General features: G+C 35.1%; 1 protein-coding gene across 12 annotated transcripts in view; it reads right to left on the bottom strand.

Moving 5' to 3' along the window:
- Nucleotides 1-13159, bottom strand: part of N4BP2 (NEDD4 binding protein 2) — a 78694-nt gene that overhangs the window by 51908 nt on the left and 13627 nt on the right. For 6 of the 12 annotated variants that reach the window (XM_074275293.1, XM_074275294.1, XM_074275284.1 and 3 more), the window contains 5 exons: nt 9564-9639; nt 9251-9297; nt 8243-8337; nt 4539-4869; nt 1680-2874 (listed from right to left, as the gene is read on the bottom strand). In XM_074275293.1, coding sequence (XP_074131394.1) covers nt 1680-2874; nt 4539-4761 — 1418 coding nt within the window. In that variant the 5' untranslated portion in view covers nt 4762-4869; nt 8243-8337; nt 9251-9297; nt 9564-9639. The remainder of the gene's footprint in view (nt 1-1679; nt 2875-4538; nt 4870-8242; nt 8338-9250; nt 9298-9563; nt 9640-13159) is intronic. The other 6 variants (XM_074275288.1, XM_074275292.1, XM_074275282.1 and 3 more) reach the window with 4 other exon arrangements.

The raw sequence follows: 13159 nt of genomic DNA, 5'->3' as shown, positions 1-13159 counted from the left end.
GAATGGAGAGTAAACATATAAAATGCCTGATATAAAAACAAAAGACAATAATAAAAATTAGTGCTGTAGTTTACCTAGATTTTTGCAAAATATTTGAAAAGAGATTCTCTAGTTATCCTTGTGAACAAAACAAAGATATACGCTAGACAATAATAAATTAGGCAGATTCAGGATGGCTAAATGGTCAGACCCAATGAGTAGTCACTGAGAGTTTGACTTGGAAAGAGTCTCTTAAAGCAGGGCTTCTTAACCTTTTTCCTTCTCATGACCCCTTTTCACCCAAGAAATTTTTGAATGATCCCAGGTATATAAATCAAACATTTACTGATAATAAATTGTAATTTCAAGATGCCCACATTCAGTTATGAGACTCCATATGGGACTGCAACCTAAAACTCTGTGTGAATTAACTTAAGAATCTTTGTTTTAATAACACTAAAAGTGTCACTAAAAAAGTCATACTAAGTGTTACTAAATTTAGTGATTCACTAAATCCTTTGTTTTAGTGTAAGTTTAGTGATATTACACTAAAACATTTTAATCAACAACTTTAATAAAGGTATAGACAGCATGTTTATCACATGGATATATGAAAGAAAGCTAGAAGGGATGAACTGAATATCCCTTAGCATCCACAAGGCACTGGATATGATCTGATAAAAATAAAATGTTATAGGGATAAAAGAAAAGCCTTACATCTGAATTCAAAAAAATCAATTAACAAGTGGGAACATGTGAGGGAGGGGTTAGAAGTATTCTATTTTGAAATGTATCAGTGAGGTAAGGCAGCTATAAAAGCTCATTCAATCTCATGTTACATTACAAAATATCCAGAACCAAAGAGGGGAATGATCCCCCAAAGTTTTGCCCTAACCAAGACCACAATGTTCAATTCCTGGACACCAGATTTTAGGAACAATATTTATAAGCTGAAGAACAACTAACAGAAAACAAGCAGGATAGCAAAATACCTCCAGAATATAACAATCAGTGGGAGGAATTGGAGAACACTTAAGAACTAAAATAACTAATTTCTTCCAGAATCTTCAGGATTAGCATGGGAAATGAGGATTAGACTCTAGCAGGCAGAACTAGAAACAATAGACAGAAGTTACTCAAAAGAAAATGTTAAATAAAAATTCCTAGCATATATCCTGAACTGAAATGGTCTGCTTTCCTCATCACTGGATGTCCCATCAATAGAGGTCTCTGAACAAGACCAGAGAAAACTTGTCAGCTAGGTGGGGTGCCTGGTGACATGACATTCATTAAATTATCAGTGGGAGCTCCTTGACTGTGTGTCTTTTCCTATTCACATCCATACAGCTTCGAAGAGAGCTAGGGCAAGGATTTATTTGTCTAAAATGGAATTCATAATGCCGCCTACTTATTACCTACTCTTGCTAATGAACCCCTAAGGCTCAATATCTTGGAATCATCTTCTAGACCTCATTTTCCTTTGACTTTCAAAAGAAATTTGAGAAAGTCGGGTAAAAGCATTTAGAGGAAAAAGCATTATTAGGTATAAACATAGTGATAGGAGAAAAAAAGTCTATATTTAATAGTTTAATTAAGATTTTGGCCAACCTCAGCTAATATAGAGAAGCCATTACGAAGATAGTATTAAATTCAAGCTATCATATGCTATTTGTCCCAGGCACTTAACAGAAACATGGTACCTTGCCAAAAAGGATTTCCCAGATCCTGGAAGCCCTCTGAGTAGGACAAGCGTCTGGCCTACGTAAGGGTTTTTTCTTCGAACGTTATGAGAAGCAGAAGACTCCTGCCCTTGGTAAGCATTTCCATCTTGATTTCTCCATGCTACTGGCATTGGCAGGGAAGCATTTCTGTCCCAGGGACCAAAAAGGACTGGGGGTGGCAGAGAAGCACAGACTCTCCCAGGTTCACAGTAGTCATACATAGATATCACGGGCTGAGGACTAGCTGCGACTGGAGTGATGAAGCTGCGGATGCCCTGGAAAGGCTCAAAGGCAGAAGCCATTGGATTCCAGGAACTCTGTGGTAGCACTGGTGGGGGTGGCAATGAGGGCATTCCTGGGCAAAAGCTGAAATCTCTTCCCGGTGGGGGTCGTTCTGCATGATTTTGTGACTTGAAACCAAATTCTTTGGCTTGTGTAAACAAATCAGGGCCAGAAACACCATTCTGATCACCACATGTGCCTACCCCATCTTCTGCCTGGTCTGAAATCTGTATAAGAGGATTAACAGCAGTCCTTAATTCATTCATACCCAAATGTACACAGGCTTGAGAAGACTGGCATCTAAAATTTTGAGCATCTGAAAGCGCTTTCTGGGTCTGCCTGGGATTAACATATACCACTAGAGAGTCATTTGGTTGAGTGAAAAAGCTATCTGGCTGGGTATCCACAGGACCGCTATTTGTTAAAGGCCATACAGCAAACTTTTTACAATTTCTGGGCTTGCTCAAATCTGAATGCAAAGTTACATGTTCTGAATTTAGCATAGAAGAATTTTCAAATGTTTCAGTGTCCATTTCTGGTTTTTGCAGAGAAATACTCCTCCCACTGTCACTAGTACCACCAAAATTGTTTTCCAAAGGCAAAAATGACTGTGTAGACACTTGGTCATTAGAAGAATTCAATTTCTCAAATGCATTCTGTATTAAGGAATCCAAGTCTTCGGTAAGTCGCATATCAGAGAAAGCATCAGCTGTTTGAGAACTGTCTTCAACTTCTACAAGAGGACATTTTTCATTCATTTCGTTTCCTTCAGCAAGATGCTGATTAACAAAAGCACGTGGTGTTGCAACTGACTCCAATATTAAGCTTTTAGAGGCTGGCATTCCTTTGGCACCAGTGGACAGTTCTAAGAGACAATCCATAGCATTTTCAACTGTTTGTAAAAAGAGGTATAAAAACATTATAATCAAGGCAAAAAATGTACACAGGATGACAGAACTGAGAGGAAATTTAGAGGCCACTGAGAGCAAACCTTTCATTTTATAGATAAGGACACTGCTGCTAACAGAGCTTGCCTGACTTGACAAGTAAATGTTTATGACAGGGCTTGAACCAATCATCTCTGAACTGCCAGATATATGTCTTTTCCCAGTCCTCACCTCTTCCTGACCCATCTAGAGAGTTTGATACTGACGGCACCTTCTCTGCCTGAAGAATCCCTCACTCCTCTCTTGGCTCTCCTCCCACCTACAGTTCCTTTTGCTGATCATCAGGTACCCGAGAGTACTCTTCTAGTCTCTCTACATCCTCTCACTTGATGATGTCACCAGCACCTATGGCTTAATTAAGATCTTTTAGCAGAGGACTCATAAATTAGAGATCCATCTCAAACTCAACAGGTCCAACATTTTCTCCTGTGAATCCATCCCCTTTCCATAATTCCTGACTTCTGTCCAAAACTCCAGCAGACTTACCCCAATCTCCAAGTCTGCAGCTCCCGGGGCCCACTGCCAGCTCTCTCCTTCAGGTCCCCACTGCCTCTCCCCTGAACCCAGAAACTGCTTCCCAGCCAGTCCTTCTGAACCTGTCCATCCACCACCTACTCCCAAAGGGACTGATTGTGCCTCACGGTTAAACGACTGGACTATCAGCTACTTGGTTCAGTTTTTTTACCTATTAGAATCTTGGTCCCCACCTAACTTTTTCTGACTCCAAGGCCAGCAGCCATGTTGTTTCTACACAATATTCCATACCTCCCCATCTTCACCCTATCTGTCCCTCAAGCCTATACTGCATTTCCACATGTTCTCTACCTCTTAAAATTTTGCTTTCCTGAAAGCCCAGTTCCAAGGCCTCCTCCTACATGAAATCTTCCCTGATTCCCTACCCTCAAATGTTGGTGTCCTCGCCCCCTTAAATCTACCTTACACTTGTATTGTATATATTTTACATGTGTTTACTGACATTCATGTAATCTCCCTGAATAAAAGATAAGCTTCTAGAGCTTTGGATTTACAGCACATACCACAGAGCTCTGCATAGAGTAGGCACTTAATAAATGCTTGCTGTTTATGTTTTGTCAAGTTGAATTATGTTTAACTTTATGTCCTTATATTGGGTAAAGGTGATATGAAGTGCCTATTCATTTCAAATAGAGTATCCTCCTCACATAACTACTTAATTTATGGAATTTTGTGTTAATGTGACTTTTAAATTAAGAAACAACATATGTCTACATGTAAATGGTTCCTTGAATTGAGTAAGTTAAATGAACACTTACAGAATTCTGAATGCTAATAACTCTTTTCTCCTTAACTCTCTCTTCCTAGTCACCATGTTGGAAGCAAAAACTATACCTCGCATTTTGCAAAAAATGTGCTCATCAGTCATAAAAAAATTAACTTCACTAGGTTTCTTTCTTCTCAAATATCTGTTGTGGAGAGAACAATTCTATAAGCTTTTCCTTATAAATCAAATTTCCTTATTAAAAATAATTCTGACACTTAGAAACTTTAAGATAATTATTTTTCTATACTCACTATAAATTAAAGTAAGCTAAGAAAGAATGTAAATAATTAAAAATTGTTCATGTCTCACCTTTGAAATCACATTCTGAAAGCATCAAATAAACAACGTCAGGATCCAGGTCAGAAAACATCTCTGACAAGCTGTTTAAGAGTTTTTCTTTGTCAACACTTGGCTGAGGTGGTGTAGGAAGAGGTGTCAGCTCCTCACGATGAACAATATTGGATGCAACATCCTCTGTATTCAGAGACTTCCTAGCAGGACTTCCACCAAGATTTTTCCTTTTCCTTGGCATTCTGCTTTCTAAAAATCAGTTCCTTTCTTATTCAAGTTAAATGATATTTAAGTCATATCTCAGAGGAAACAGGGCCAAATAACTTGCATAATCCAGTAGTAACAGGGTCTAAGGAATATAAAAAAAAAAAAAAAAAAAAAAAAAAAAAGGTAGCATTACTCAGACTAGATGAATATAACTTTATTTCTTAAATCCCAAGCATTTTGAGTGAACAACTGGGATTCCTTGTAAAGCAAGAACTAAGGCACATTCTCCAACAGGAAGAAGTTCAAAATACAGGAACCAGCATTAAGAAGAAAAGTAATCTATTAAAATATAAGAAAATTCTAAATCACTAATAGTGAAAGAAATACAAATTCAAATACTTAGGAGGCCTCACAAGATGACAAAAGATTAAAACAGTAAGTATAGGAGGGGCAGTGCAAAGACAGACACAACAATGTGCTGTTGATGAAATTGGTGCAGACCCTAGGAAAATCACTAAGTAGTTAATGTACTCAATCCCAGCTACAATAGATAAATCTTAAGGAGGAAAAAGATCCCATAAATACAAAAACCCTTATACTAGTACTTTTTTGTAGCAAAGAATTAGAAGGAAAAAAAAGTTTCTGCTGATCATGAGAGGAATGAACAAACAAGGTATATGAATATAATGGACTGTTAGTGTGATGTACAACATGAAAAATATGAAAATTTTCTGAGAAACCTACATTAAAATGATAAGAGGAAAAACCTATGAAACCAGGAAAACAATCTATATAATGACTACAATAATGTAAAGGAAACCAACATGGAAAGGTGTCAGAACTAGGATTAATACAATAACCAACTACACCAACTACTGAACCTCATAAAACTGAAGGTTTGTCTCAGGGTAGTGAGATGGCAATCTGAATGCACAGAATGAGGCACTCATTTTCAGACATGTTCAAAGATTTGCTTTATTTTTTCTAATCTATACTTTTGTTAAAATTGAGTTTTATGAAAGGTTCAAGGAGTGTTAGTGATTTGGTTTTGTAAAGATAGAACCAACAAAGAAAAATTTTTAAAGAGTCAAGACCCACCAAGCTTTTTTTTCTTCCCCTAAACTTCCATTCCCTATGCTGGCCTCACTAAAAATTTCCCCTAAGAAAATAATTCAGGTTTTGGTACACATATCGAGAATGCAGCAACAACATGCATGTGTTAGCCACAGAGGTGTTCTTGTTTTCCAATAAAATTTTCAAGAAGTTCAACTGAAAAGAATATGAAAAAACAAGTAAAACTAGCAAGATATTAACAAATTACATTACCCAAAGCAGTACCTTCTTTGTAGAATGAAGCACATACTCTCAGTATTTGTCAATGTGTCTTTTGCTTAACTGAACTTTTTTGTTTCAGTAAAGATTCTTTATGTAGAAGTGAATGATACATTTTTTTAAAGAATTCTTTTTTAAAAATAGCTTCCTTTATTTACTTATATAATGATGGCCCATTATTATAATCTACTTCCAATTCAAGTGAAAATAGGTTAGAAAAAATGAATTACTAATTCTAAAAGAATACTTTTTTTTTTCAGATAAACCTTCTCTGCCCAAACTTTCCTAAACTAACTTATCTAAAAGCAATTATCCTAATAACCTGAAGTACAATTGCATATATGATTCTGTCCTCTGCAATAACAACCATGGAATTAGGCATTACTTTAATTATAGTATTTCCTTTAGTATGAATTTATTCTTTACTGTTATATAAAGAGCAATTCTGGAGGAAGAGATTTAATTTATTTCTTGAGTGTTAAAATGCCAAAAAGAATTCCTGCGTAATTCAATGCACTACTGAAAAACAATAGTGAAGAAGATGAAAGAGTACAACATTTGTATATTTTATAGATATTTTCAATAAACAGCACAGGCTATTCAAAACTGCCTGGAGCTCTATGGAGACCAGGTCTGGCTTCCAATGCAGCTAATCAGCCTCTCTGACCAAAACAAATCACTTGACTTGTCTTGCCTCAGTTTCTTCTTCATCTGTTTAACCAGAGGAATTTTCTACCTATCTTACAAGTTAGCCAAAATAAAATCAGCATTTCAAAAAAAGGAAAAACATTATATAAAGCCAAGTTATTTAGTTTTTAAGTCTGTGCCTCTGGGTCTCCTTGTTCTAGTAATGGTTTATTCACAGTCTTCAAGGTCTAAATCAAAGGGTTCAGTTTCAAAAAAATGTTTGCAACATTTTGCTTTTCTATGTTTTCTTTAGTAATGAAAATAGAATCACAATTTTGCTGAATAGGAAATGTATTTCTAAACTGACTAAAGATGACTGAAGGCCTCAAGAAATCTTTAGGACAATCAAATATCTAGGATCAGCTGTAAGTTAATTTTTTTATGAATTCCATAGGCTCTAGAAAGACTATGTCAAATATTACGTAGCTCTCTGTGATCAGAGGAAATCAGAGGCTTAAGCTGAGTTAGATACTCTCTCCAATTCCGTTACTTTCCTATATTCTATTAATTAATTATAATGCTCAGAAATCTAAAATCTAAAATTTGTAATAGGAAACACATCATCAAAGATGATATTTTTTTTCCAATAAAAAAAAAAAAGGAAAAGCTGAAAAAGTACCTTTGGAGTCATCACATTGCCACCTCAATTTAAATCTACATAATCTACAGATCTGACTAAATAATAAGGCGGCTATAATAGATATATATATATAATTATAATTACTTAAGTTGCATTTCCCCCAAGCATCTTTGGTCACCCTTCTATGTTACCTTTTGTCTTTCTAACTGACTATTTCCATCTTTCCCCTTAGAAGCATCTGCACAAGTGGGAGTTACAGAGAATTTGAAGCCCCCTCTCAGGGCCCCCCACATATATCACTTGAGGCCCCCAGGATGAATTGCTTCAAAGGGTCTTTACCACTCTTCATTCCATGGCCCGGCCTTGACTCTCTTTTCTGCCAGACTTTGAGTTTTATTCCTGATGGCCCTGGGCCTCTTCACATTAAAAGATCAATTCAGAGCTACCTTTCCCCTTCAGGGATGACCTTAGCTATCAATGATTTAAACAGCACTCATTACCCTTATTAGTGATCTAGCATGTATTTAATTCCTTGTTCCCTTTTCAGAGTTCTACTATATCTAATTAGTGTAAAGTCCATGAGAATATAACTTATATATCTTCTTCTTCTTTCAGACATACAAAAGTAGTTCTACAAATATGTACTGATATCTCTAAGATAAGGAAGACCAAGTGAGAAAATAAATGGGCACCAACAATCAAGAGGGTCAAGACTAAAGGATAGCGCTGATTCCCCAGGCCAGCACAACTCACGCTAACCTAAGTTATTTTATGAATGATTCTAATAACAGGCTCCATAAAATCCAGTTCTCTTTCTGATAGGAAACCAGAATTACTAAAATGTTTTTAAAAAAATTCTAATGAAAAAAGTCTAAAAGTCTACGCATAGAATTATAAACAACAATAGAATACTTACCCTTTGTATGTAACTGATATCACCCTGCTGAAACCAAGGTTGAGGCTTGAAATCACTACAGTTGATTGTTTTACGAAGCATAGTGTCAATTCTTGCTATGAAAAAATAAGAAACCAGAATTTCATCAACTTATGTGACCTTGCTGAACAAAAGTATACAAAGACTAAAATACGCATTCCCAAAGTTATGTAAATACAACTTTTTAAAACTAAATTCTATTTTAAATTGCTAAACACATCTTTAAAAGAATTCTGTGGATCTTTTCCAATGCCATCCCCAATTTATGTTAGGTTCTGATTTTACTGTATTAGATATTCTGAAAATTAAGATAAATATGTCAAGGTCTCATACTATTTATTCATACATATACATGCAAGGTCATCAATATGAAACTTGTAAAAAAAAAAAAAAAAAAACAAGGGTAGGGGGAGCCAAAATGGGGGAAAAGTAAAGAGGTAGACAAGGTTTGAGAGATAACATATTGCCCTGACAAATCCCACTTTTATGTAAGTACCTAGCATCATATTGAAGATTCTCCCCAAATCACATAAATATACAATAACATTTTATGATTCTGATACCTTGAAAAAAAGTTCTAGAAACAAAGACTATGATAAATACAGGAAATCATGGAAAGACTTAAAATGGATATAAAGTGAATTAAGTAGAATGAGAAAAAAATATAAAAACAACAATGTAATTGGATTTAAGAAAACAATCAAAACTGAATGTAAAATTATAATAACCAAGTTTAATCCCTAAAAAAGGAGATATAAAAGACATTTTTACCCACTTCTTTGCAGAATAAGAGACCATGATTATTACAAAAGAGTTTTTTCATATGTTGCTTTTTCCTTTTTATTTCTTGATTGTAATGGATGGGAAGAGGTAGGGAAGATAGGGAAAGAGAAATGCAGTCTAAAAACAAAAAGATATTAATATTTATTTAAAAAAAAAAAAAAGTTCTAGCACACCAGACAGAATAGATAGCTATAGGGTTCTACTTACGAGCTTCTCAGGAGCAGAACAGGTTTGATCTCCTCCCTCTGCATATACTGGAAGGAAGGTAAGGTGGAATGGATGAATGAATGAGCTGGGAAAGGAGTCACTAGCTATAAATAAAGCCCAAGAAATATTATAACCTGATGTCTTCAATTCCCTCTTTTGTAGAGTTTCTTTGAGAACCTTGTATGTGACCTAAATATGAGTCTCTACAAAAGGATAGGAGCCAATGCCCTGCAGTATTATAAAGATGATCATCTATTTGAGGATGTTTAGATTTACTTATCAACCAAACAAAAAGCATTTATTAAGCACTTACTATGTGCCAGGCTTGATACTAGGTGCAGAACTGAAGATATAACAAAGATGAAATAGGCTTAGTCTTCAAGGAGCTCCTGTTGTGTTTAGGGGAAACAATACAGACACATAAATACATACAACATACATTCAAAATAAATACAAGGTAATTTGTAAGGGGAAGCATAGGAAAGGCTCCTACAGAAAGTAGCTCTTGAACTAATTGAAGAAAACTAGGTATTCCAAATGGCATGTGATGGGTCCAGGCCCAGAAAATAGTCAGTACAAAATAAAAAAATACAGCAAAAAAGAATGTTTTAGATAGAGAACAACATGGTGGCCATTTTTACTAGATAGAAGAATGACTAAATGAGAAAGGGGGGTTGGCATCTGGTTGTGAAGGGCTTTAAATACCAAACAGAGATGATAGGAGTTGATCCTAAAGGTAAAAGAGTACAGGAGTTTGTTGAGCAAGGAAGATATGACACAGTCAGATCTTTGCTTGTGTAAGGAATGGATTGGAATATGGTAAATCTGTAAGAAATCCAATTAGGAAGATATCCAAAAAGAAGTGATGATCCCATGAACCATGTAGTAGCTATATAAGTAAACAGAAGAAGGATGCAAAAGACAGTGTGGAGGTAGATTTGAAACCATCTTCTTTAAGGCATCTTTTTGGGGGGATTAAAATTTTTTTTTTATTTTTCAAAATATATGCAAAGATAATTTTCAACATTCACCTTTGCAAAACCTTGTGCTTCAAATTTTCTCCTTCCCTTCTCCCCACTCCCTCCCCTAGACCGCAAGCAATCAGATATAGGTTAAGCATATGTAATTCTTCTAAACATATTTCCATATTCGTCATGCTACACAAGAAAAATCAGATCAAAAAGGAAAAAAAAGACAAAAACAAGTAAACCAACAACAGCAAAAAGTTGAAAATACCATATTTTGATCCATGTTCAACCTCCATAGTTCTTTCTCTGGATACAGACAGCTCTTTCCATCACAAGTCTACTGGAATTAAGGCATCTTTTTTAAAAGTGCAAGAAAGGAATGGAAGACCAGGTGGATGACAACTTTGGAAGTTCCAAAATGAACCTTTAAACTGAAAAAAAAGTCAATCTATCTAAACTTTTGTTGGTGATACTGGAATGGAGTTCAAAATAGACAAAGGCCAATATATATAAATCTGGAAGTCATGGGCACAAAGACACTTGAAAACATGGGAGCTAATTAGCTCCCCTTAGAATGGAGAAGAGGGCTCAGAAAAGAGTTTTGGGATACATACACAACTAACGGTGGGACACAGAAACCTGAGAAGTCAATAAGACTTCAGAGAATGAGGTGATTGTAATGTAACAAAGAATGGTCTGTGCCAAATGCTACAAAAGTCCAGAAGGATGAGGACTGAGAAAGCATGTTCAGGAAAGAAACACTGATACTTTTAGAAAGCAAATTTCAGTTAAGCAATGAATTTGGAAGCCTGAAAGCAAGGGACTAATATGTGAAAAGAGGAACTAGCGGCAACAAATGCAGTTTTCTAAGAGTTTGCCTGTCAAAGTGAGGAGAGCCTTAGGAGGATATCAAGGAGCTATAGGGTCAAGTTTAAAAATAAGAGAAACTAGCATATAATTGTATGGGAACAAGTAGAAAGTAATTCTTAATTTTTGAAATGTTGGAAACATACTATTTGTAATTCCTTGTTTTATCTTGCTTTGGGGTCAGATACTTAGCTAGCTAATTGATTTATATGACACAGCTTAAATCAAAAAGCCATCTATGCAACCACAAGATTCCCTGTTTAGGGAATGAACCAAGGACCAAAGAGACAGATTAACTAGATCACAGTGGTGGTAAATTAAATTCAATCATTTCTCTATAATGAATTGTCCCTTGTTAGAACTCAATCCATACCTTCTTGAAAACTGGCTTTTAATGCCATTAATCTATGAAATGTATCTTTCAAAAGCTGTCAATAACATTTTACAAAAATATGTACATTAGTACAAAATTTTTTGTTGGTTTTATACAATCACTTCCCAGTAACTGCCTAAACTCATTGACATCTCTATTACCATCCCCACCAATCTTTACTGCTTATTATTATTATAACTCTTTTGTATTTATATTATTTTCTTGGAATTTATTGTAGAAAAAAAGCTTGCTTGCCATCAAAATGCATTCCAATTTTCCCAGTAGCTCTCTTCAAAAGAGTACTTAGTGATTTATGACATGCTTATTGAACACTAGGCTGCAGTATTCATCTGCTTCTATACCTTATTTATTTAACCAATCCTCAATTTACTTTTACATTTCTTAATATCAAATTTGATAACCACAGCTTGGTCCCTTTGACTACAATCTTTTTTCTCACAATCTCCCAAATATATCTTATAATAATGTATTCTATAAAGCACACTTTGGTAGTTTGATGCTACATCTCTATTAATCACCTTTATTACATAAATGTGACTAACCTATGAACATTGCACACTGAATTTCTCAATTATTCTGTTTTTTTTTTAATTCTGTAATCTGTTTTATAACAGCATCTATCATCCAGAATTTTACTCTGGATAGTGACCCAGGCTGGGTCCTCATATTCCCTGCTCCTCCAAAAAAAAAAAAAAAAAAAAAGGGGGGGGGGAAGGAGACAACACATCTAGGTTAGGAGAACTGTCTAGCACTGGATAGAAGGAAACCGCAACTAGGACTTCAAGGAAGAAAATGGGGGGGGGGGGGGGGAAAGCCGTAGTAAAACAACTCAGCTCACAAGCAGATAAAACAACAAAGAGGTTCATAAAGGCAAAAAAGAAGTCAAAATATATTATGAAGGAAATTATGTCAAAAATCAGAGCATCAATTAAGAATTTTTTTTTAAATGACAGGAAACAGAACTTATGGAAGTAAAAAAAAATCTTGCCCAAGTAGGGGCTCCAAAAATTGGATTATCTAATCCAATTTACAAGAAAAGTTTTGAAAAGCAACCTTGACTAAATCAGTGACAGTCCATATTATTATTTCTCCACTCAGTATAATCTCTGTTCACGATGTGGCATAGATCTATGTTATTATTTGTATCTATTAAATGAAGTTTTTATGTTCCCTGTCTGTAATTTTTTTAAAATCAGGTGAATTTGAAGCTTCTATTTCCTTTGGAAAAATAACATGAAAAAATGTTTTCAAAAAAATATAGTTCTTTTAAAAAATACAATTCTGAGTTCTGATGCCATCTTTCCCAAGCAATTCTATGATCATTAGATAGATTTCCCAGTAATCTTTATTAGGAAAGAGTTCAACTACTTTAAAAAGCATTACTCCCCAATGCAAATTAACAAAGTGACACTATGGCTTATAACTTAGTCTTTCAAACATCTATCTAATCCTACCAAAAAATCCTACTTTCTGTGACTCTTATATCTCAGAATGAAGATCACAGTGAACCATTCTCACAAGCTATATCAGTGCTGCATAAGCTCTGAAAAGTTCTAATGATCTGAAAAGAACAATTCTACCTACACAGTGAGGTTCATCATCAGTAGGGCTGGCCATATGGTAATAAAGGAAGCAAAGAAAAATACAAAAAATATAAAATGATCTTCCATCCATTTCAAT

This window comes from Sminthopsis crassicaudata, chromosome 6 (genome assembly GCF_048593235.1).
Source record: "Sminthopsis crassicaudata isolate SCR6 chromosome 6, ASM4859323v1, whole genome shotgun sequence".
NCBI lineage: Eukaryota > Metazoa > Chordata > Mammalia > Dasyuromorphia > Dasyuridae > Sminthopsis > Sminthopsis crassicaudata.
Note: the sequence above shows the minus strand (reverse complement) of the source record. Positions and strands in the feature narration are given on the sequence as shown.